The 24554-nt window shown below is 47.0% G+C and overlaps 1 protein-coding gene across 1 annotated transcript in view; it reads left to right on the top strand.

The window, feature by feature from the left end:
* C6H1orf167 (chromosome 6 C1orf167 homolog) overlaps positions 1 to 24554 on the top strand; it is a 31354-nt gene that overhangs the window by 153 nt on the left and 6647 nt on the right. Inside the window, exons 2-8 of the mRNA XM_075603449.1 lie at positions 870 to 2474; positions 3089 to 3129; positions 4923 to 5145; positions 8150 to 8280; positions 12773 to 12981; positions 15393 to 15537; positions 16967 to 17434. Coding sequence (XP_075459564.1) covers positions 882 to 2474; positions 3089 to 3129; positions 4923 to 5145; positions 8150 to 8280; positions 12773 to 12981; positions 15393 to 15537; positions 16967 to 17434 — 2810 coding nt within the window. The 5' untranslated portion in view covers positions 870 to 881. The remainder of the gene's footprint in view (positions 1 to 869; positions 2475 to 3088; positions 3130 to 4922; positions 5146 to 8149; positions 8281 to 12772; positions 12982 to 15392; positions 15538 to 16966; positions 17435 to 24554) is intronic.

The following is a 24554-nucleotide window of genomic DNA, read 5'->3' as shown; positions in this document are numbered from 1 at the left end:
GGTGCAACTTCAAACTTCATTTGGTGGGACTAAATATGTTGTTTCTCTCTATATGGGAGTCAAAATTAGATGACATAATGATACTTTGCTAGATTGAGGTGGGAGCAATGAAAATGACAATTCTGCACTGCTTTGATTTTGATTATCTCTATACAAATCCAGTGTCTATATAGTATATATAGTATATAGTATATAGTCAGCATAGTGTCTTCTCTGTTACGACAACAGCACTTAAAGTCCTATATATGTGGCTTCTCTTTTCTTCCACAAATATCCTCCCTCCTAAATTGTGCTTCTGTAAAACCTACGTCAGACCTCACTGGGGCTGGGGGGGGGGGGGGGGGGGAGGGGGGGGTGGTTTTATGCATTATTTCCTTTGTTGAACGAAGCAGAAACAGTATATTCTGTGACTTTGGGGCCTACAAATGCAAAGCTATTTAACACATTTCAAACGCTCAAACTGTTCAAATAGCACAGGGCATGTTATGTACTTTCCTTTTATTGCAAGTCCAATACAAGAGCTTTAGTGTCCCTTCTACTCCAAGAAAATAGGATTCATTGATGTGTCCACAATCTAGAGACCGTCAGGATGCCTGCAATATTGATTTATTTTGTGCATCCTGAAAACACATCATTCTCACCTCCTTCCATAAAGACCCTGGGACACAACCTTTTACCAACGACTAGAATTAATTGAGGGACACACTACTCTGCGCCTTTTAACAGAGGCATTAGGAAGTAAATATCTAATTTCTCCTGTCTGATCAATGCTAAGAACTATAGATGCATTTAACTGTAAATTGCATGGGATAATCTCATGAGGGATATTGATTTTTTTTTTGTTTTTGTTTATCTTCTTTCCTATTTAGCCTACAGTGACAATGGAACAAAATTCCAAGGTGAACCTTTATGTGAATGCCAGGTCTTTCTCTCTGCACCAGGCAGTAAATGCCGCCCCAACCAAAATAGCCAGGCAGCTCGAACAAAGAGACGGCTCATGTAGCGGGTGTCATGAACGTCACAGTAACATAGCGTCGCAAAGGGTGCAGGCCAATATATATGTCTGTTCGCAGCCTTACATGGAAACTACAGGTCAGAATGTTGTGCCCAATTACCAGCAACGACAGAGCAATCTGTCTCCCGTGGGGCAAAGGTCACAGCCCAACACAACCGCTCAAATCAAATACGTTTTTCCAAGATCGACCTCAGTGAGTCAAGTGGATTATAAGGGAAATCAAAATGCATCCAGAATGGGTAAAAGGCAATGTTGGCATAAAGAAATTGAAGATAGACTGAAATCAAGCGATACAAGCACACAGAGATCTGTACATTGTTCTGGTTATGCCGGGAAGCCAGCAGTGATCATTAGAAAGCACGTTTCTGAGCATTGCTTTGAAAGAAAACTCAGCAATCTTGCTCCTGTACAGGATCACAGGGGCACCAGTTTAAATCACACATTGCACCCAAAGACTGCTGTTCCATTGCCAATGCAAACTCTGTTTCCATTTCACCATGTGTTGTCTGATCCCCTTCGAGAAGCCTTTGGTTACACTGGGTGTCAGTTTAAGTCAGGAGGTATGTGTCTCTCCTGCTGTACAGACGCTTTCTCCTTTATCGGCCTACAAGAGTCCATTCTACAGTCATCACAAACCTCGGCCAACCTGCACTGTTCAATACACAGAATGAAACGAGCTGCTGCTCAATGCGCGCAGGCTTGCTCTCTTCCAGTGTCTGAGTGGTCAGGTGCCACCCATTGCTCATCGCAGGCTTGCTCTCTTCCAGTGGCTGAGTGGTCAGGTGCCACCCATTGCTCATGTTCCTTTGTTCCATGCACAGTCTTACAAGATCATTATTCTACAGCAGCGAACTGCTCTGAACTTGCCAGACGTACACTCGGTGCTGAAGATTGGAGCTTGTCTTCAGCCAGCAGAAACATGGCACCGTCACAATGTCACAGGGCTTGTAGAAGAATCCAAACTGCTGATCCACTCTTACATGGTGCAGGCATACGGAAAAGATCAGATTATCCATCCATAACCTGGCTACATAACTATGACACTACATCCGCAAAGTCTGAAGATGATGCAGAAGTATCTATGAACTTCTCTCCATGTCCTATAGATAAACAGTCTAAGCCTATAGCCAGTGGTTTTTCCAAACAGATTCAATCAAACAGTCGATTAATGACAGAAGAGCTGACGTTTCCCCCTAACCTAATAAAGGATTTGATGAGAGAGGTCATCAAGCTACCAGATGAACCTGGCAATAAAGACTTTAGGGAAGATAGATTCAGAGCTGCATTATATTCCTCTGATACTACGAATCAAAGAGATGGCAGAGAAATCCCCACTTCAGTTAATGCTGAGAACTGTTTCGATATGCAGCCTAACACCGCAGAAATGTGTGGTACAGCCTCATGGGTGAAACATTACTTTACACATAGGACCGATGGATTTCGAACGCCTCTCAGTAAGGTAAGTGTTCGGTATACAGATGTGACCGAGGTGTGTGAGCTGCATGACATGGACCCAACAAGGCAGATATTGTGCATTATCCTGTACTTTGCCCGTGTGAAAGCTTCCAGTGAGTGCTACAGATGACTGGTATTAGACCAGGAAATACCCATTGTCCGTAGCAACCTTGGAATGGGTTGAAAACCTTTCACATGTCTGAAGGGTATTATTAAGGTACCGGATGGAGAAAGATGACTGCACACACAAAGCTGGCAGCAGCACATTAGGTTAAGGGCAAATGTAATGATGTAATTACTCATTGAATTAGAAGAGAATATGTGTGTATGGGGGAACATGATTAGGTTAAAACAAGTTTCTTAAATTATAAATGGATATCTTTTCAATCAGTGGGGATGTTGACAGTTCAGGTTCGCCCCGCGGTGCTTATATTGTTTTTATCAGAGCCTAAAGTTTAAAAGTGGTCGACATATAAATTATTTCACAACATTGATGGTTCCAGCGATAACTTATGCTTGGGTTGTCAGTGAATGAGGATCATGGGGTCTTTAACTAGATGAAATACGTAACCTATTTATAAATACTGACTACTTGCTGGATTTATCTATTTCCTATAGGTTTCTACACTTAACTCACCACTGAAAATCAAGAATGAAAGGTAAAGTAATTAACCGTCTGTGTGCTCTGTTGATGCTTCACAGGTATCAGAGAGGTCCAAGCTAGTGACCCTTATGGTGTTTAGTGGATGTCATAGCTTTTTCGCTTACATCTATGGGAGGCCCTGACTGGTGCTCTCGGAGAACCGCGGACCAGATTGATTCTCAATAGAGGAGGACTTCCTCTTTCATTCCTGACATTGGAGCATGGGTAGCGACCACGTGTGATCACTACACAAGAGATCATGTGGTCACGGTGCTGAAATATTCTTGGCACTCGGGTGAAATAAGACACAAGTTTGTGAGTCTAAACCATGGCCAAGACTCTGCTGTATTATTTATTAATTTACATATCTTATTGCAGATTCTGGAAGATGTGTGTTGCAGGGTACATGCAATCACACACGCGGGTTTCTTGAGCCTTAATAAGGCTTCTTTATTGAGCCTTAAAAACATACAGCACACAAAACAAAATAGCTTCTCTTCAGCATACAAAAACAAAATAGCTTCTCTTCAGCAGACAAAAACAAGGCAGCTTCTCTTCAGCAGACAAAAACAAGGCAGCTTCTCTTCAGCATGCAGGACACAGACAGTTCACCACACATGTACTTTGAAAAACAGACCTTATAGCAGTAATCTCTTCAGTATTTCAGTCCTGTCTCCTGACCAGCTAGCTTGCATGTGTGTACAGCCTGGGGTTTTTAAAACACCTTGATTATGCAGCTGGGGTCAGACTAATTAAGCAGCCCTTCTCACCTGAAACTTAACCTCGTCACTGCTGCACTGCAAGCCTAAACATAGGTTTGCCAGGTATATGGCTGGTGACGTTCATTCACCCTGTCACATTGTGTATGACCTGAACATAAAGGCATACTGCAGCATCTCAAGTACAGCCCTGTGGGATCTGATTTAGTGATAAATGGTGCATATGCCACCCACATGATCAGCAATAAACATGGCGGCCGTACAATCCGCCAATAACCTTTACGGAGGTAGAATGAAAAACAAAAAAGTTATAATGTAGTGAGCATTTTCTCGGTATTAGTGCGCTAAATAACTAAATTTCACTACATGTAAAACATCCCAGAGAGCTTCTGAAATCTCACAGGTGAAAAGACAAAACAAGAAAGTTTGGATCGGAAAACCATGAGGTCCCAAAAGCTCTGTACGTTACAATTCAATACCATGAGGTCCCAAAAGCTCTGTACGTTACAATTCAATACCATGAGGTCCCAAAAGCTCTGCACGTTACAATTCAATACCATGAGGTCCCAAAAGCTCTGTACGTTACAATTCAATACCATGAGGTCCCAAAAGCTCTGCACGTTACAATTCAATACCATGAGGTCCCAAAAGCTCTGCACGTTACAATTCAATACCATGAGGTCCCAAAAGCTCTGTACGTTACAATGCAATACCATGAGGTCCCAAAAGCTCTGCACGTTACAATTCAATACCATGAGGTCCCAAAAGCTCTGTACGTTACAATTCAATACCATGAGGTCCCAAAAGCTCTGTACGTTACAATTCAATACCATGAGGTCCCAAAAGCTCTGCACGTTACAATTCAATACCATGAGGTCCCAAAAGCTCTGTACGTTACAATTCAATACCATGAGGTCCCAAAAGCTCTGCACGTTACAATTCAATACCATGAGGTCCCAAAAGCTCTGTACGTTACTATTCAATACCATGTTGGTTCCAAAAAAGGTGTCGCAACCATAAGCAAAGAAACAAGCGAGTGATCTAGTTCAGGTCGCCCGTTAGGAGACGTCTTCTCTCTCTTTGCGTGTAGACGGCTGAGCTGCCTGGAAAAGCAGCTTCTCTCCAGGTGTTTCCGAGCCTGGAATGGACGTGTCCTTGGGAGACGCGGGGCTGCCCAGGAGTTGGACACGCGGCATCTATCGCAGACAGGCCTCAGAGCTTTTCTATGGGCCGGGATTCTGCCAGATACCGGCGCCGAAACCAGACCGGGGAGATACCGCTGTCGCAGTGTGATAGATGCAACGTTACGCATGGTAAGAAACACACAACGTAGGGACAAATATGTTCTCTCTCTCTATTGTATTGAGTAGGGTTACTATGGCGTTCGAAGGTAAATGCGAAGGTTTCTACGGTGGTACTGTATCTACTCTAGATTTAGCAAATAATGCCGCTAACCAGGGGGGCTCAACTCCAGACCTCAAGCCTCGCCCCAACAGGCAAGGTTTTTAGGATAATACATCTTCAGCACAGGTGGCTCAATCGGTCCCTGCTTCAGCACAGTTGGCTCAATCTGTCCCTGCTTCAGCACAGGTGGCTCAATCAGAGGCTCAGCCTGTGCTGAAGCTGGGCTATCCTGATAACCTGACCTGTTGGGGAAGGGGCTTGAGGACTGGAGTCGAGCACCCCTGCCATTAACCATTAAAGAGGCAATCTCATCTTTAAAATATTTCCTCTGCTATTACTTCGTCTCCCTGTCCTCTGGGACTCGTTCATCCGTTTTCCATATGCTGTGAAACCGTCCTGTGACAGAGCTGAAATCTTCCAGAGCAAAGGGAAGTGGCCTCATAGCATATTGAACCCCATTCATTTGAGCTCCGGGCCCCCCCTGCTTCCTGAGATACGTACCTCCATTGGGGGGGCCGATAGCCGCTTCGGCTTACTAGCTGGGTCATGCGATGGTCGATTTTCAAATCTCCAGGGTCCCGAGGGCCAATAGGAAGCCGCAATGTCATCCGGTGCGGCTTCCTATTGGCTCACTTGACGCGGGTTGCTTTAAAGCCCCTTCAGAGGCACGTATCTCGGGGAGCACGGGGTGAAATGAGTGGGGTTCAGCTCCGGAGACCCCCGGCTTGGATTGCTTCTTCAGCTCTTTAGCTCTCTGACCAACCCCCGAAAAAACGAGGCCGCGTGACAGGAAAGCGCTCGGTGTCTCTGCCTTTCCCTGAAGGGAAGACGTAGCGGGCGGTGGGTCCTGGAAATGTACAACTCATACCCAAGACGGCAGAGACTAAGGACAGAGACTCGCTGCTTGTGATTACGTTACTTCTTAGGAACGTTATTTGTTAAACTATTGGCACCAACAATCATTTCATTTAAATGACTGCAAAAATGTTAGTGTTGACTTAACAACTTAACTTCAACTGGGGCCCGCAGGGCTTCTGGGAGCAAATAGGCTGTAATATATATATGGTATAGCACAGTTTTTGGGAGTTGGGTTTCTTTTAAAGGAGCAATCCCACATAGTCGAACTGTTGAATTTCTTAGGCGGCGGCCCCAGTGGCCTCGGCGGCGCGCGCGTCTGAGTGCCTGGCGGCGCGCGCAGGGGTAGACGCAGCGATCTGTGGTCTATGTGGAGCGATGGGGGGCGCGGCCATGACGGGGGCACGGCCGTGATGGGGGGGGCGCGGCTATTTCGTTGGCTGCCCGCCGACCGCGTCATCGCGTCGCGGCGATGCTAAATTCTTGTCTTCCCTGCCAGCATAGACTGGGGCCTGCGCTGCAGAGGTCTGTGCTGTGGCGCGCTCGCCGTAGCGCGTGCCGCAGCGGCCACTGGGGCCTGCCCTGCAGAGGTCTGTGCTGTGGCGCGCTGGCGCGCTCGCCGTAGCACGTGCCGCAGCGGCCACTGGGGACCTGGCCTTAGGGGGATGGGATAATGGTGGGATAATGTTTGTCAATCAAGTGTTTTCCTTATCCCAGGCTGTCCTTATCAGAGAGCCAATAAAAGTAAGGGGAGGGGGTACTCTGGCTGTACAAGCCCTCGCTCACCACCCAGTGACATCACACACCAGGGAGAAGCCAGGGGAAGTCCCACCCCTCCCAGGGGAAGTCCCACCCCTCCCAGGGGAAGTCCCATCCCTCCCAGGGGAAGTCCCATCCCTCCCAGGGGAAGTCCCACCCCTCCCAGGGGAAGTCCCACCCCTCCCAGGGGAAGTCCCACCCCTCCCAGGGGAAGTCCCATCCCTCCCAGGGGAAGTCCCGCCCCTCCCAGGGGAAGTCCCGCCCCTCCCAGGGGAAGTCCCGCCCCTCCCAGGGGAAGTCCCGCCCCTCCCAAGTCTAACTAAAATAAATGAAAGATACTTATAGTTGGCATATTTGATTTACAAAAAAAAAGTATCAATTATCAAGATCAGACTCCTGAATACTGTACGCAGCATTGGAATGAGTTCCCTTTGTTCCTATGATGGATTTCCGTTTAAGCTGCCACTACGTTTATTAATTTGACGCGCCGTTTTTCAGCGTCCGCGTTGGATGGCGCTTTGTGTCATTGTGACAGCGTTCCAACAACTGTGCAATTCAGGGGGTGCTTATAGGAGGGGTCGGGAGGGAATTGGTTTGGGGCGACATTATTACATTATTAAGGCACATCTAAAAATGCCAGTGTTCCTTCCCTCCATTAGATGAGCTGGGTGTTACCGCACATATTCCTCCCACCTGTCCCCCCGACCAGCTCACACATCAGGGAATCTTTGCAACACTGATATGCACAAATATTGGCCGCTTGTTACGTACATCGCCCCTTAATGTTTATAGGGAGAGGACCACATTTTAAAGGAGTCATCTAAGCCGTTTTTTCTTTTCTTATTTTTGCTTGAAGCGGGGGTCTCCGGAGCTGAACCCCGTTAATTTCAGCTGCGGGGACCCCCCGCTTCCCGAGTTACGGACCTCCAAAGGGGGCGCCGGTATCTCGGCAAACTTTAAAGCTCCCGCGTCACGCGGGCCAATGGGAAGCCGAGCCTGATGACGTCACGGCTTCCTATTGGCCCGCAGAGTGCGGGAGCTTTGAAACGCCGCCATTATATAAACCCCGATAGCCGAGCGAAGCGGCTACCGGCGCCTCCTACAGAGTCTGTATCTCTGGAAGCAGGGGGTCCCCAGAGCTGAAATTAACGGGGTTCAGCTCCAGACGGGCCCTGCTTCAATCCTAAAAAAAATTGCATTGCTTGAATTGCCTCTTCAGTACTAGTGATAATCTTTACCTGCAGCTGCCTCCTCTTTGGGTGTTTATCTGTGTTTGTTTGTTTGTTTGTTTGTTTTTAGCAGTGCTCTGGGGAATTGGAAGCTGGATCGGATGCAGAGAAGCTGCTGAAGAAATGTTTCCCGATCTGGTTTAAACATTCTGTGAATATTCTCACAATGCAGCATACGCACACGATTCACCTGCAGAGACGGTACTGCTTTAACCTCGCATTGTCCCATGTTCACTAAAGGGTGCTAAGCCTGCACCTTGAGAGAGGCCGTATTACTGCCGAAACGTTGGATTCCTTGGCACATTTAACCCCTTTTCATTTGGTGATTGAGACCGTGTCCGTGCGCCTGATTCTTTTGCTTCACTCGCTAAGCTTGAGCACATCTTTATCCCCCATTCACCTCAATGGATGTTGGGTCGTGCTAAAGCGTAGCGCCGTTTAGTGGACTGGGGCCAATGCTTTCCTCCGCATATTTCTGCTTCACCTATCAGCGATGGCGCTAACTAGAATACATGGTAGTATAGTACTTTGGAATGGAGGTGGTTATTAATATTACAATTATATGTATAACAATTTCAACATTTTACATGCTACTGTACCTAAATATTGTTCTAGTACCTCTTGGTGAGTTATACATGATAACATAGTGCACATTTGGGGAAGGGGGAAGGGGGAAGGGCAGGGGGGGGGGTTTAGCAGATATATATTGCTTTTTTGAAATAAAGTAAACGGTATAATACTAGCATTTTTTTCTCCCTAAATTAGCGCTGATAGTGTATGCAGCGCTGCACACAGAATTATTCAGGCACAATGAGCCTCTTCCCCCAAAGAACTTACAATTAAATGTAGGTGCCCAAGGCACAGGGGGATAGGGACTTGATTTGAACCAGGTGCACCCAATTTCAATAGCAATTTTCTTATCACTAAGCTACTCCATCCCATAAATAGAAAAGTAGGGTTATTTTAAATTAAAAATAAAATTAAAAAAAAATATATATATCTCCAATAAAGAATATCACTTGTGAGCACATTCACATGTCTTAGACAGGTCTGCAACCCCGCCTTTCACCATTATCACCTAGCATACAGTGCTTCCACTGCAGCTAGGGATTCTGGTAAATGACATGCAAATGGCAACATAATGTGTCACCTTTTTGTCTGAAATCCATTTTTACATGGAACCCTTATAAGCAAATAATAACACAGCTATCAAAGTACCGGCACTCACTGTCTAACAGCTAAATAATCTACTGAAAAAAGGTCAGAATGGTAAATAATTTTAATATTAGCATATGTAAACCGGAATTAGAGCATATACAATGCAATGGGAAATAATGTCTTTATAAGCAAATGCTCGGCTATTCACACAGATTTTACGCACAGCATGGGATTAGATGCAAAGCCAGTCAAACCACTCACAGACAGCTTTTTTTTTATATCCTCCCCCGTGAACTCAAGCGCGGCTTGGGTTCAGTGGCTTGGGTGCTCTTGCTTGAGAGTGTCCTCCCGATGTTGAACCAGTCCTGTTAGTGCTCCCAAGGATCTTCAGCCTGATGGCCAGGAAGCTCCGAGGGTTTCTTGATGCCGTCTTCCATCCGGGTTCTGGATGTCCTCCTCTTCTTTTCCTTGGCCAGAAGGCCTGCAAGAAAGTCCAAGACTTTGGTTTGCGGCCGGAGCCTACTCACCCAGGTCGTTATCTCTCCGAACAGAGAGATGGTGACTAGCCGTGCATAACTGCATCTCCTCCGTACACACAAACACAAAGTAAGTGCTATGTGTAAAGTGGGTGAACTGCTACAGTGACCATAGCTGGACACCAACATTGCTGCAGGTCTGTGCCGGAGCACCCCAGCCCTGATGGGACGGGCAGATTAAAAAATGTCGTCCCCCCTTAGCCAGAAGGCCCAGGAACTACGTGAATGAGGAAAGTAAATCCACAGAATCCAAGGTCCAATGCTGGGAACTGTTCGACGTACAGTACCAGTGTGTGTCGCTGCGGACGGGCCTAATCTTGCCCACAGGAGCTTCAGGGTGGTAGTCTACTAAGAACCCCCCCTTGGAATTTCTCCTGCCGGGGTGCATGGACCCCAGAAATCTTGGGCTCATTCCACCTCTTGACCAGGCCAGAGGACCAAATGTATGCCACTGTCCATCCTACTCCTGCCACAGGTAGGATAGACACTACACTTGATCTTAGCCAAAAGGCCGAGAAGCGACCACTCACAGACAGCTGTTTCGACCTTTTGGGTCTCATCAGTGTGAGGCTGGTTATACTGGCTTTGCAATTTTCATGCTGGGTAGGTTTACCATACACATAATTTAAGTTATGGTGGGTGAAAAAGGCGACACAACCCGTCCACCATTAGCATATAGCCAATAAAAAACATCATAACTTAAATATATGGAGCTAACATTTTCTCAAGCAAAGGGAAGACTGCTTTACAGTATATTGTATGAGCCAAAGTAAAAATGTTAAAGGATAACATTCTCCAGGATATATGCACACATATATATATATATATATATATATATATATATATATATATATATATATATATATATATCATGCACATTATTTATGTTATGGTGGGTGAAAAAGGCGACAAAAAACCTCCACCGTTAGCATATAGCCAATAAAGAATATCACTTGTGATAATGTGTATAACATTTTCTCATGCCCCATTCAAATAGAGCTGAAATCTTTCAGGGCAAGGGGAATATGGTTTCACAGTGAATGTACAGATGCAGCGGCCGTTATTGGAACACTTGACGCGGTGTATACCTCAGAATACACGTCATGGCGCGGGATTTCTTCCAACCGTACCGCCTTAATACGTGAGTGCAGAAAATGGCATTTTAGTGTTGTGGCTTTTAAACACCTGAAATTGACACAGTAGCACAGTGACACAGTAGCACAGTGACACAGTAGCACAGTGACACAGTAGCACAGTAACACAGTTAGGCCTGGGACCCGCTGCGCTCGTTGGCGCGGGCGGCAATGTAGAGAGTTCCCCACCAGCAGGGGAATCCTCGCGAGCCGGTCCCAGTCCCCCCTGGCTGCACAGCTGACTACACGCTGTGGCGCGTCAGCCGCTGGAGACACCAGAGAATGGTGTTTCCTAGCGTTGACGCGTGACGTGTGTGGCTGTGAGCCAATGGAGAGGGGAGGCTTCGGGAGGAGGAGAGGCTTCGGGGAGCGGGGAGGAGTGTGGAGTGAAAGCAGGTGAGTGCCTGTCTGTGTGTGTGTCTGAGTGCGTGCGTGCGTGCCTGTCTGTGTGTGTATGTGTGTGCCCGAGTGCGTGAGTGCCTGCCTCTGTCTGTGTGTGTGTGTGTGTATGAGTGCGTGAGTGCCTGCCTGTGTGTGCGCGCGTGTGTGTATGAGTGCGTGAGTGCCTGCCTGTGTGTGTGTGTGCGCGTGTGTGTATGTGTGTGTGTGTGTATGAATGAGTGCCTGCGTGTGTGTGTTTAAACTTACTTTCCAGCTCCAGCCCGAGTCCGTGGAGGGAGGGGGGGGAGAGTAGCGGGTCCCTCCGCTCAAGCCACGCCCCCCCCTCCCTGTCAAACCGCCCACCACCCGCCCACCTCCCGCTCCCTACAGACCGCATATCGCGGTCTGTGTATCTCAGCGCACCGCCTGTCAGCAGTGCGGGTGCGCTGACTCTGGGAGCGGGGCCTTAGCCTAACACAGTAGCACAGTGACACAGTAGCACAGTGACACAGTAGCACAGTGACACAGTAGCACAGTAGCACAGTAGCACAGTGACACAGTAGCACAGTAGCACAGTAGCACAGTAGCAAAGTGACACAGTAGCACAGTGACACAGTAGCACAGTAGCACAGTAGCAAAGTGACACAGTAGCACAGTGACACAGTAGCACAGTGACACAGTAACACAGTAGCACAGTAGCACAGTAGCACAGTAGCACAGTGACACAGTGACACAGTAGCACAGTAGCACAGTGACACAGTAGCACAGTGGCACAGTAGCACAGTGGCACAGTGGCACAGTAACACAGTAGCACAGTAGCACAGTAGCACAGTAGCACAGTGACACAGTAGCACAGTGACACAGTAGCACAGTGACAGTGACACAGTAGCACAGTAGCACAGTGGCAGTGACACAGTAGCACAGTAGCACAGTAGCACAGTGACACAGTAGCACAGTGACACAGTGACACAGTAGCACAGTGACACAGTAGCACAGTAGCACAGTAGCACAGTGACACAGTAGCACAGTAGCACAGTGACACAGTAGCACAGTAGCACAGTGACACAGTAGCACAGTGACACAGTAGCACAGTAGCACAGTAGCACAGTGACACAGTAGCACAGTAGCACAGTAGCACAGTGACACAGTAGCACAGTAGCACAGTGACACAGTAGCACAGTGACACAGTAGCACAGTAGCACAGTAGCACAGTAACACAGTACTGTGCACATTACAATTCATTCATTTCATTGCATTTAATTGCACACAATCCATGAAATTCAAACAAAGCAACCGCGATAAACACGTGTGCCTGGGGCGATTGGGCGCATTCATGCCGCGTGGAGTACAGCAGCGCACACGAAAACGGCACCGTGATGCCTTAAAATAACGGCCGCTGCATCTGTAAGTGAGGCCTTTGTTATCCACACTGCTATTCATGCATCTACGTATCCAGCTCTACCCCTGTCTTGCCATTTCTTTTAGAGCTTTAACCACTTGGCAGATATACACAAAGCTAAATCAAGACAGGAAATATGTGGTGTGGAAGCAGCATCTCTTGTGGAGGTGCAGAGCGGTGTTTGGCCTTTGGAAGAAGCGTCTGTTCCAGAAAAGAGAAGTTGATTCAAAATATAGAAGCCAAGTGTGTGCTTTCCTGCAAATAATCCTACATCACTGGCACAGGTACCAACAGAGTAAGTCACGTATTGTAACATTCTCCTTGCTTCGAAAAGAACATATTGTTTAGAAAGCTGTGACGTACGTATGTATGTATTTATTTCTATAGCGCCATTAATGTACATAGCGCTTCACATCAGTAATACACGTGACAATCATATAAATAACAACAAATAATACAAATAACACATAGTGGGAAGAAGTGCTTTCAGACATAAAAGTAACATTTAGGAAAAGGAGTCCCTGCCCCGAAGAGCTTACAATCTAAATATGATGGTTAATAGAGTGCAATCTTCATTGTAAAGATATGCGAACGTGGCAGAGTGGGAAAGTGTGTTGAGAAGAATTTGCACAGGTTAACACGCCCAATGCCACCTTCCCTTTTAGAAAGAAAAATGTATATATTTGGCGAAAATAACATTTTGAAAATATTCCGTTTCTCTTTCTATCGCTCTGCAGACTTGGTGGAATTTTGCAAACGTTGTCAATGTAACAATTCATATTTTGCAAAAATTGCTTTAACGTTTTTTTTCTCAACAATCCCAGGTGAATTTTAGAAAATGTTGCCGATTTTGCGAGCAGCGGAAGTCCAATATTCGCCAATTTCGCTAAATGTTTGCGCACAACTCCTACTAAAATGTGCATTCACTCCACCCCACATATCCTGAGAAGTTATTACTGGTGTTTCAGTAAATTATTCACATTTCAATGGTGATATACATACCGTATATATTTTTATTTTTCCCCCCCACTTAAATATCAGAACATTTAAAGATTCATGATTTGAAAAAGTCAGCTGTGATGGCTTAGTCGTGCTTAGGCGTCCTGTGGGCTATCTCAGGACCTATCCCCAAATCCACCTGCGTGCTTTGTGAGCCTTCACATACGCCAGGACTGTCCCCTTCCACGGCTGCTTCTCACCAGGGAAACTAGCTCATTTTGTAACCAGTGGGCGCACGCAAAGCAAGCAAGCAGGGGACGTCCTCATGGAGAGCACTCGCTTATCCAAATATGCATTGCAATGCCAAAGTCAGGTTGTTTTAAAGAGGCAATCTAAGTGGGCGATTTTATTTGCACATTTGTTTTAACATAGGATTGAAGCAGGGGGGTCTTTGGAGCTGAACCCCATTAATTTCAGCTCTGGGGCCCCCCTTTTTCCAGAGATACAGCCCTACGTAAAAGGTGCCCGTAGCTGCTCCGCTCGGCTAGCAGGGATCCAGTAATACCGCTTTGCAAAGCTCCTGCGGGCCAATAGGAAGGCGTGATGTCATCCGGTGGGGCTTCCTATTGGCCCACGTGACCGGGCGCTTTAAACATTTAAAGTCTGTATTTAGGGTAGCACGGGGGTCCCTGGGGCTGAAATGAGTGGGGTTCAGTTCTGGAGACTCCCTGCTTCAACCCTACGTTAAAAAAATAATAAATAAATAAAAAGCGCAGGAATTGCTCCTTTAATTGTCAAGAAGATAAGCGTCATGGTGGCAGCCGCGCTAATCATCAACTTAACGGATTCAGGATATCAACGCGAAGTCTCATTATTGTGCAGAATTATCATTTGTGTCTCGCAAGTCCATACAAGTTTAAGCTGCTTTTCTTGTCCCCGCCTGATCACTGAAATCCTCAAGTAGTTTCGGTAACTTGCTTATTTATAATCACGTTGGGGGTGCCTCTCACGGGAGCCATTCGTGTGCTTGTTTTTAACATATTATCGAAGCAAGGGGTCACCGGAGCTGAACCGCATTAGGCTCAACTTCGCGGCCCCCCTGGTTCCCGAGATACAGACCTCCCGTGGGAGGCGCCGGTGTCTCGGCAACGTTTAAAGCTCCCGCGTCGTGCGGGCCAATAGGAAGCCGCGCTGGGTGACGTCAGGGAGCTGTGAAACGCCGCCATTTCGTGAACCCTGCTTGCCTAGCAGATCGGCGTCCGGCAGCCTTTGCGGAGGTCTGTATCTACAGGAAGCAGGGGGTCCCCAGAGCTGAAATGATTGGGCATCGGCTCCATTCAATTCCATGCCAAACAAATTCACCCACTTCGATGGCCTCTTTAAAAATGTAGAGGGCGGTGTTTTTACTTTAGTATCATTCACTTATTTTAACAAGTCGCCCAAAAAATGGTCTACAGTGCAATAGTGCTGCAAGGGGCTTACCCCCATTAAAGTTGCCCCTACCCAACCCTGAAAAAAAATGTAGATGCCCCCTTTGGCTCGCCCTCTCATGCATCGCCCAGAGACGTGTTACCATCTCAACTACAACACTTCTAATAAAAAAGTAATATGTTTGTTTCAAATATTCTTTCTTTTTTTTTTAATGTTTTTATTACTGCCACAAATTAGTGAATATATATGATAACTGTGTTTATCTGTATGTGCACCACCACAGTGCTGGATGCTGTCACCACGTGTGAACTTTTAACCTTGTGATCTTTCCAATAGAGCGTCAGAGTCTTGGTTTTCAGCTTTCACTCTGGTCCTTTCATCACAATGAGCGGCGGAAGAGGACAATTGTGAGGACTTGGCATTGTCAGACCATGAGAGGGCAGCGGGCTGATCTTCACTGGCAGCGCCTCTCCTTGCGCAGGTCACAAGTCTCTCTCTAACTCCGTTCTATCCTTCTCTTTGCTCTCCTTGCGCAGGTCACATGTCTCTCTCTAACTCCGTTCTATCGCTCTCTTTGCTCTCCTTGCGCAGGTCACATGTCTCTCTAACTCCGTTCTATCGCTCTCTTTGCTCTCCTTGCGCAGGTCACATGTCTCTCTCTAACTCCGTTCTATCGTTCTCTTTGCTCTCCTTGCGCAGGTCACATGTCTCTCTAACTCCGTTCTATCGTTCTCTTTGCTCTCCTTGCGCAGGTCACATGTCTCTCTCTAACTCCGTTCTATCGTTCTCTTTGCTCTCCTTGCGCAGGTCACATGTCTCTCTCTAACTCCGTTCTATCCTTCTCTTTGCTCTCCTTGCGCAGGTCACATGTCTCTCTCTAACTCCGTTCTATCGTTCTCTTTGCTCTCCTTGCGCAGGTCACATCTCTCTCTCTAACTCCGTTCTATCGTTCTCTTTGCTCTCCTTGCGCAGGTCACATGTCTCTAACTCCGTTCTATCGTTCTCTTTGCTCTCCTTGCGCAGGTCACATGTCTCTCTCTAACTCCGTTCTATCCTTCTCTTTGCTCTCCTTGCGCAGGTCACATGCCTCTCTCTAACTCCGTTCTATCGTTCTCTTTGCTCTCCTTCCGCAGGTCACATGTCTCTCTAACTCCGTTCTATCGTTCTCTTTGCTCTCCTTGCGCAGGTCACATGTCTCTAACTCCGTTCTATCGTTCTCTTTGCTCTCCTTGCGCAGGTCACATGTCTCTCTCTAACTCCGTTCTATCGTTCTCTTTGCTCTCCTTGCGCAGGTCACATGTCTCTCTCTAACTCCGTTCTATCGTTCTCTTTGCTCTCCTTGCGCAGGTCACATGCCTCTCTAACTCCGTTCTATCGTTCTCTTTGCTCTCCTTGCGCAGGTCACATGTCTCTCTCTAACTCCGTTCTATCGTTCTCTTTGCTCTCCTTGCGCAGGTCACATGCCTCTCTCTAACTCCGTTCTATCGTTCTCTTTGCTCTCCTTGCGCAGGTCACATGTCTCTCTAACTCCGTTCTATCGTTCTCTTTGCTCTCCTTGCGCAGGTCACATGTCTCTCTCTAACTCCGTTCTATCGTTCTCTTTGCTCTCCTTGCGCAGGTCACATGCCTCTCTCTAACTCTGTTCTATCGTTCTCTTTGCTCTCCTTGCGCAGGTCACATGCCTCTCTCTAACTCCGTTCTATCGTTCTCTTTGCTCTCCTTGCGCAGGTCACATGTCTCTCTCTAACTCCGTTCTATCCTTCTCTTTGCTCTCCTTGCGCAGGTCACATGTCTCTCTAACTCCGTTCTATCGCTCTCTTTGCTCTCCTTATATATTTGTATAATTTCTTTTTCCCGGGGTGTCTTTTAGCAGATAATAACGTAACTTTCCCTTCGGCCTTTTATTTTAGATGTTTTTACATTTGGAGACAGAGAAGGATTAAGAGCTCCGCCCTGAAACAGAAAATACTTGTCTTTCAAACTGGTTGGACAAGCCTTAAAATGAGGACCCTTTTTGGACAATGGAAGACTCACTGTATGGCCCAACGAAATGCTGCAGTGTCTTTGAAAAGTAGAAGAGAGCGTCGGATCTCCAGGAAAGCTGTGCAGCGCTGGAGACTGGTGGTGCTGGAAGTCCGAGCTTATAATCATCTACGCAAGAGAAGGTGCTGTTGGGTATTTTTGAGATGGAAGATGGTGCGAAAGCAAAGGACAGATGTACACAGCCAAGTATGGGGGTCCTGGAACAGTGATATACTGGAGAAACACCATAACAAAGAGACCCGCCGCATGCTGGAGACCTACTGGCTAATCTGGTTGTACCAGCTCCGGCTCATAATGGGATGCAGAGCCCATCATCACAAGGCTCTGAGGAAGAGGTGGGAAAGACGAGGGGTGTAGAGAAAGGAAATTAGTGGTTTCAAAGGCTACAGAGGGGATACAAGTATATGATCCTTTATTTTAAAATATAGGTCTAAGGAATCCCTGCTTCCGTCTTCTTAAAATCACATTTTGGTGCCTCAGGCACAGGGGTATACAATAATTATGAGCCGACACTAGAGGTCCTGATCTTGGTGCTCCAATATGGCCAATATCCTTCCCACCAACCTTAGGCGTGGGACGTAGGCACAGATTCACTAAGTCGTGCCAAGCCGTAGTGCGGCTGCAAGAAAACTCCATTGAACCAATCTTGGGGTACACTATAGCTTAGTACCACTTGTTAAATCTCAGCCAATGTAAGGCTGTAAATAGCAGGTGGAAATGTGGTTATATCCAGATATCCCTTTCTCGTCTTCTCCAAGCCCTTTGTCTACCCCAGGAATGCTCAGTATATGGGCAATTTACCCTTTACACAACCAGAGGGGGTTAATATTTTTTTGTTTTTACTGATTTGCCCCCTTTTTTTTTATTCTACTTTAAAATAAAGTGTTATATCCCCCAGATTGCACTAAGTATCCATCAGGGCTAGAAGAGATACCTTTTCTTTCTTTCTCTTTCCAGTACGTATCTTTTTTTTTTTTCCAAAAGTTTTTATTAGGCAGTAGTAATTGTTAACAAATTGGCAAAAAACAGATCATATATGGCCTAATACAGTTTTCAACATTTTTAGGAGAAAAAGAGATAGAGACTCCGCGTCCCCCTGTTCCTCCAGGGTCGATCAGGGTGGCACGGAGTTGAAACAGAAGGAGGGTAGAAGGGAAGGAGAAGAGTGGGGGGGGGGGGGGGGGGGGATGGGTGTGTCACCCCCTTGTCCTGGTTTGTTCAGGCAGTTGTCGTCTCCTGGTAGGACCTCTAGGTCTATCTTCAGACGGTAGTTCTATTGGCCTGGGTCATACGTGTATACCACGGATCCCAGGTTTTGTTGAAAGCGGTGGTGGACCTCTTCACGAATGCAGACAGTCTCTCCATGTCTTTGACTTCATTAATCCTGTTTATAACCGTCTGTCTGGAGGGGGGGGACACTTTTTTCCAAGCGGCCGCCACCGCACATCTCGCCGCCGTTAGAATCAAGGAGACTAATTTGCCTGTTGGTCGGTCCAGTTTCTCTAAGGGTCTGCCCAACAGGTAGGTCAGAGGTTCGATCGGGATTGTGAGGTCTGTGACCTCTTTTATAAGATTATGTATTATTTCCCAGTATTTTTGAATTTCTGGACATGACCACCAGATGTGGGCCATGTCCCCCCGATGACCGCAGCCTCTCCAGCATAGGTCGGAGGCCAGTGGGTAGATTTGGCTAATTTTAGCTGGGGTAAGATACCAGCGGAACATGATTTTATAAATGTTCTCTTTTATTGTGGTGCATATGGAAGTTCCTGAGGCTGTTTCCCAAATACTTTCCCAATCCTCTCGGTCTATAACAATGCCCAATTCTGCTGCCCAATGCTGCATATAGTCATGTGTTGGAGCTTCTGAGGCTCTCTCCAGCTCTGCACATATTTGTGTTATGAGACCTTTCTGATGGTCAGGCTCCCTGCAGAGCCTTTCAAAGCCAGTGAGAGGGGGAAATTCCAACGTTGGGGATAATGTTTGAATAAAGTGCCGAATTTGTAGATATTTGAAGACGTTTAGGTCTCTTAGGTCATATTTGGTTCGTAGATTTTGAAAACTCAGGAACTTCCCTAGGCTCAGGAAGTCGACAACTGCTTTGATATTTTTGGTTTCAAATTGGTCAAGTTGTCTGGGCTCACAGCCAGGTGGGAATTTTGGGTTTTTGTGAATTGGTGTAAGTTGGGAGTGTGGTGATGTGAGCTTAAATTTATGTCTGCATTTCGTCCAAATTTCCCAAGTGAGTCTCATCGGGCCTAATTGGAATTTGCTGCTTAGCATGTCCTCCTTACTCATGGACCAAAGGCAAGCTGGTAGTGAAGGCGTCCCGGCATAATATGTTTCTATACCTAGCCAACAGTTTTGTTTTGGGTTAGTGTTCCAGACCACTGCCTGTCGTAATTGTGCGGCCAGGTAGTATCTTGACACGTCTGGAACTCCCATTCCTCCTCTCCCCCTTGGGGCCAGAAGAACCGTTTTGGCGACTCTAGGTTTTTTGCCTTGCCAAATAAAATGGAAGATTGATTTTTGAATATTTTTTCATTCTGAGCCAGGGATGTGGACCGGGAGTGTCTGGAAATAGTATAGTAACCTAGGGAGTATGTTCATTTTAACCGAGACCATCCTCCCGATCCATGATATTTGATATTCTCCCCACTTGTCTAGGTCTTGTTTAATTTTTTTGAATAGGGCCGGGTAATTATGTTGGTATAGGGTTTGGTAGGTCCTCGATATCTTAACTCCCAAGTATTTGATACAGGAGGAGCTCCAACGGTAGTTAAAGTTTAATTGGAGGAGTTTCACCTCTGGCTCTGGCAGGCTTAGATTCAGGGCCTCCGATTTGTCTTGGTTTATCTTATAACCTGAGACTTGTCCAAAATCGTGGAGTTCTTTGTGAAGGTTGGGTAGGGAAATTTGGGGTTTGGAGAGGGTTAATATGACATCATCAGCAAATAAGGATATCTTGTGCTGCCTTTGTCCAATTTCTATGCCTTGGATGTCGCTATTGAGTCGTATTGCTGATGCCAATGGTTCTATGGTTAATGCAAAGAGGAGAGGAGATAAGGGGCACCCCTGTCGAGTACCATTTGTGATCTCGAACCTCTGGTTATTGCCGCCTGGTAATTTTATCGTTGCTGATGGGTTATGGTATAATCTACGGACCCCCTCTAAGTATGCGTCTTTGAATCCGAATTTACGCATAGTGTGGTCCAGGAATTGCCAGTTTATTCTATCGAACGCCTTCTCTGCATCTAGGCTTAACAAGAGTGCTTTGGTCCCTGAGAGATGGACATGCTCAATTATATTGATTATCTTCCGAGTGTTATCAGAGGCTTGTCTGCCCATGACGAATCCGACTTGGTCTATGTTTATTAATCTCGGTAAGATGGGATTTAACCTGTTCGCTAAGATTTTACTGTATAGTTTGAGATCACTATTGAGTAGGGAGATTGGACGGTAGCTTCCACACTGCATCGGGTCTCTGCCTTCCTTATGAATGATGGCCAGATTAGCTAGAGACATTGATGCGGGAATCTGGTTCCCCTCCATGAAATGGTTAAATGTTGCGAGGAGGTGTTTGGATAGTGTGGGGAGGAATCTTTTATAGTAGACATTGGTGAAACCGTCAGGGCCGGGAGACTTGGTAATCTTTAGTGATTTGACCGCTATTTCCAGTTCCTCTTTTGTTATCTCAGCATTGAGGACTGTGTTTTCCTCCTCCGTTAAGGTGGGGAGTTGGCATTTGTTCAAATATTGTGTTATATTGTCTATAGTTATTGGCGTGGAGCGGTCATTCTTAGATCTGAGGTTATATAACTCCGTGTAGTATTTAGTAAATTCCTCTGCAATTTTATTGTCACTATATTGTATCTCACCAGACTTACTTTTGATAGCCGTTATTTGGGATCGCTTTTGCACCCCTCTTAGTTTACTTGCTAAGAGTCTATCTGCCTTGTTCCCCTTGTCATAGTATAATTGGTTTGTCCATTTGAGGGCTTTTTCCACGTCCTCCAGCTGAATCTGCCTAAGTTTTGATCTAGCTGTTGTCAGCATTTTATATAATTTCTTAGTAGGGTCGGCCTTATGGGCTTGTTCTAGCGTTTTAATACTATCGGTTAGTTCCTTGATTTGTGTTAGGCGGGCTTTTTTCCTATGGGAGGCGATAGAGATGATTTTTCCTCTGATGTTTGCCTTATGGGCTTCCCACAGGATTGCTGGAGAGGAGACTGTACCTGTGTTGAAAAAGAAATAGTCCTTAAGTGAGGTTCTTATTTCTCTCTCTATCTCTGGGTGGTTCAATAGCGAATCGTTAAGTCTCCAGGAGTAGTTTATTGTTTTTTCAAAGGGGAGAGATAATGTCAAGGTGATTGGGGCGTGATCCGACCAGGTGATCGAGCCAATGTCTGATTCTATAGTTGCCGCCAGTACGTTTTTTGTGGTCAAAAAATAGTCTATTCGAGAGTAAGTCTGGTGAGGAGCTGAGTAAAAAGTATAGTCTCTCTGGCCCTGATGTTGGGATCTCCATGTGTCCACCAATGAAAATTCGTTTAGAGTACCCCTGAACCTTTTCCCCTTGATCTGGGATTGGGTTGTACGGGGGGGACCCATTGTGGTTGATCTATCCTCGGCGGGATTCAGTACCATGTTTAGGTCTCCTCCCACTATCATCGAGGATAGATATCCCGGGTCAACGCCCTCGAGAACTGTCTGAAGGAATTCGTTTTGGTTTTCGTTTGGGGCGTATACATTAATCAGGGCAATTGTCGAGCCCGCTAAGGAGCCATACACCACTAGAAATCTACCCTCTGGATCCGCTGTTGTTTTGATATGATTGAATGGGGTGCCTTGTCTGATCAGGATAGCTACACCCCTTTTTTTACTACTGAATGAAGCAAAAAAGCTTATTGGGAACATTTTTTTGAATAAATTTGGGGGGTCCTGAGATGTGAAGTGGGTCTCCTGCAGAAATATAATGTCCCCTCCTGTTTTTTTCATGTCCTGAAGGGCCAACCGCCGCTTTCTATTATTTTGTAGTCCTTTTACATTTAAGGATCTAACTTTAATTGGGGCTGTCGTTGCCATTTTGATGTTTTAGTTTTGTAGTGTGTAGGCCTGAGGTCTCGGCTTTCCCAGTAGGCGAGGCCTTGCTTCCATTTTTTGGCAAGATGGTGTGTTTGGGTGCATAGATCTTTTGAGTAGGGGGTAAGGTGTCAGTATCTTTCTTTGGGGGCTTGTGTTCGAGCTGTTCAGGCGGGGGGGTGATTGGGATAGGGTGGAGGGGAGGGGGATAGATCTGCTGGGACAGGGTCAGCAGATAGAGAAAAAGAGAGAGTAGGCCTTGGGAGGGTCCTAATGTGGTTTTGCCTTGTCTCCTGGAGACCGGCATTCGGGTAGGTTTACCCGTTCTGGGGTGGGTTCGGGGCTCTAGGTCAGGGGTGCAAAAGTGAGGTCCCGGCCCTCTGTTATTTGTATGGTCCTTTGGCCCCTCGACCTTTGATTGCAGGTACGTGGGGGGGGGGGGGGAAGGGATGGGGTGGGCCACTCGGGGGGGGGGGGAGGGTGGGAGGGTGGGGGGGGAGGGGGGGGGGGCAGGGGTATGGAGGGAGGGGAAGGAAAGTAGCTGAGAAGAAAATATAAGGCATGGTCTGTTATTGATCATTAAAACATAGTATGGTACTGTTACGTCATCCTTTGCATGGTTATAAAACATGGTACATATTTTGATACCCACGACGTATACGTTAGTATGGGCGATTTTTCATTGCGACATTCTGTAAACCTGAGTTCCTCTAACTTTGCCTCGCTTGTGGCGTAAGTGTCCTGTGGATTAATTCTAGGGTGTCAGAAAGGTCATACTTCGTGTTTGGCACGGTGTTAGTCATCTTATGCCTAATTTGCATCTTCTTGCAGGTAATCAGCGTGTGGGGTAAGGCTTGTTTGAGGCGTGCGGTGGTTGTGGATTGGTACTTGGTGCATACCTGAGTGCGTTTTTAAGATATTTATAGTGTTTAGGTGGTGTATTCAGAGGTGTTAAAGTGTCTTTAAGGTGGGTAATTATACTTTTCGTATATTTACACACTCTCGGTTCTGTCATATAGTAATTAACCTTTGGGCAGGTTCGGGTCCGCCATACATTGTTCCATACTTATTCATGCTCACATCAGGCCATACCATGGTATATTATACATTGCTCGCTTCTATGCAGTATTCATGTGTTTGCAGTCATGGGTCTGTGGGGTGAGCATTGTGGCGATACGTGTGTCTTAATGTTGTGAGGGGGAGGGGGTGTGAGGGAGGAGGGGGGAGGGGGGGGGGAGGGGGTGTGAGGGAGGAGGGGGGAGGGGGGGGAGGGGGGAGGGGGGGAAGGGGGGGAGGGGGGGGGAGGGGGGGAGGGGGGAGGGGGGGAAGGGGGGGAGGGGTGGAGAGGGGAGGGGGGGGAGGGGAGGGAGGGGAGGGAGGGGGGGAGGGAGGGGGGGGGGAGGGGGGGGAGGGTGGGGGGGAAGAGAGGGAGGGGGGGGGAGGGGGGGGGAGAGGGAGGGGGGGGAGGGGGGGGGAGAGGGAGGGGGGGGAGGGGGGGGGGGGAGGGGGGGGGGAGTGGGCTAGAGTCTGTAAGTGGTCATTGGTGGCCCTTATGGTTCTGTTGCCACATCGTTTGCATAGATATGATACACGGTTCGTTGTTTGGTTATAACAGTACATTTGTTAGCATAACTAAGAGGGTCCACTTTGCAGTTTCACATTTAGTAGTGCATGTTTCTTTGTTACACATGGTTTAAACATTCTGTGGGTTAAGTCTTATGTGTTGAGGGGGTTGGAGTTATACCAGCTCAGATCTGGTCCCTCAGCACATAGTTATACATTTCCCAGATCAGTCACGATACGTTCAACAATATACATTACATTACATTACATAGGCGTCCGCCTTGCGGTTGTGGGTTTTAACCATTAGTGTATACATTTCTTTATTGCATTCAATTTCTTTGTGTGGGAACTGCGGGACACTTTTGAGGTATACCAGTGGAATTGGGTAGGTTCACTTATGTTATCCTGGCCATTATGGTTAGGGGCTATCGCTCCGGGGGTTGGGGGGGGGAAGGGGAGAGTTAGTAGCTGGGGGGGGAGGGGCGGACATCTCGGGAGGGGGTGAGAGGGGTAAGGGAGGAGGCTGCCATGCAGATGATAGGCTAACGGTGGAGACATTTATATTAGCGTTGTTATTGCTTTGCTTAATTAATCCGCAGTGTGTGTATGTGTGATTGCAGTGTGGTATGTTGTTGTACAGTTTACAGGAAGTTTCCTAAGGCCCGGTGGGTCAGCTGTGTGTTTCTCTGGCGCAGCGCTGTCTTTTTGTCAGCTGGTTGGTGACCTCATAGGTGAGGCTGAGCTCTCGGGTCCGCGGGTCCAAGTACATATTTATTTAGGTTAGTGAGGGAGGGGGGAAGGGGGAGGGGA

Source organism: Ascaphus truei, chromosome 6, assembly GCF_040206685.1.
Source record: "Ascaphus truei isolate aAscTru1 chromosome 6, aAscTru1.hap1, whole genome shotgun sequence".
NCBI classification, from domain to species: domain Eukaryota; kingdom Metazoa; phylum Chordata; class Amphibia; order Anura; family Ascaphidae; genus Ascaphus; species Ascaphus truei.
The sequence above is the reverse complement of the archived record's forward strand: the minus strand, read 5'-3'. Positions and strand labels throughout refer to the sequence as shown.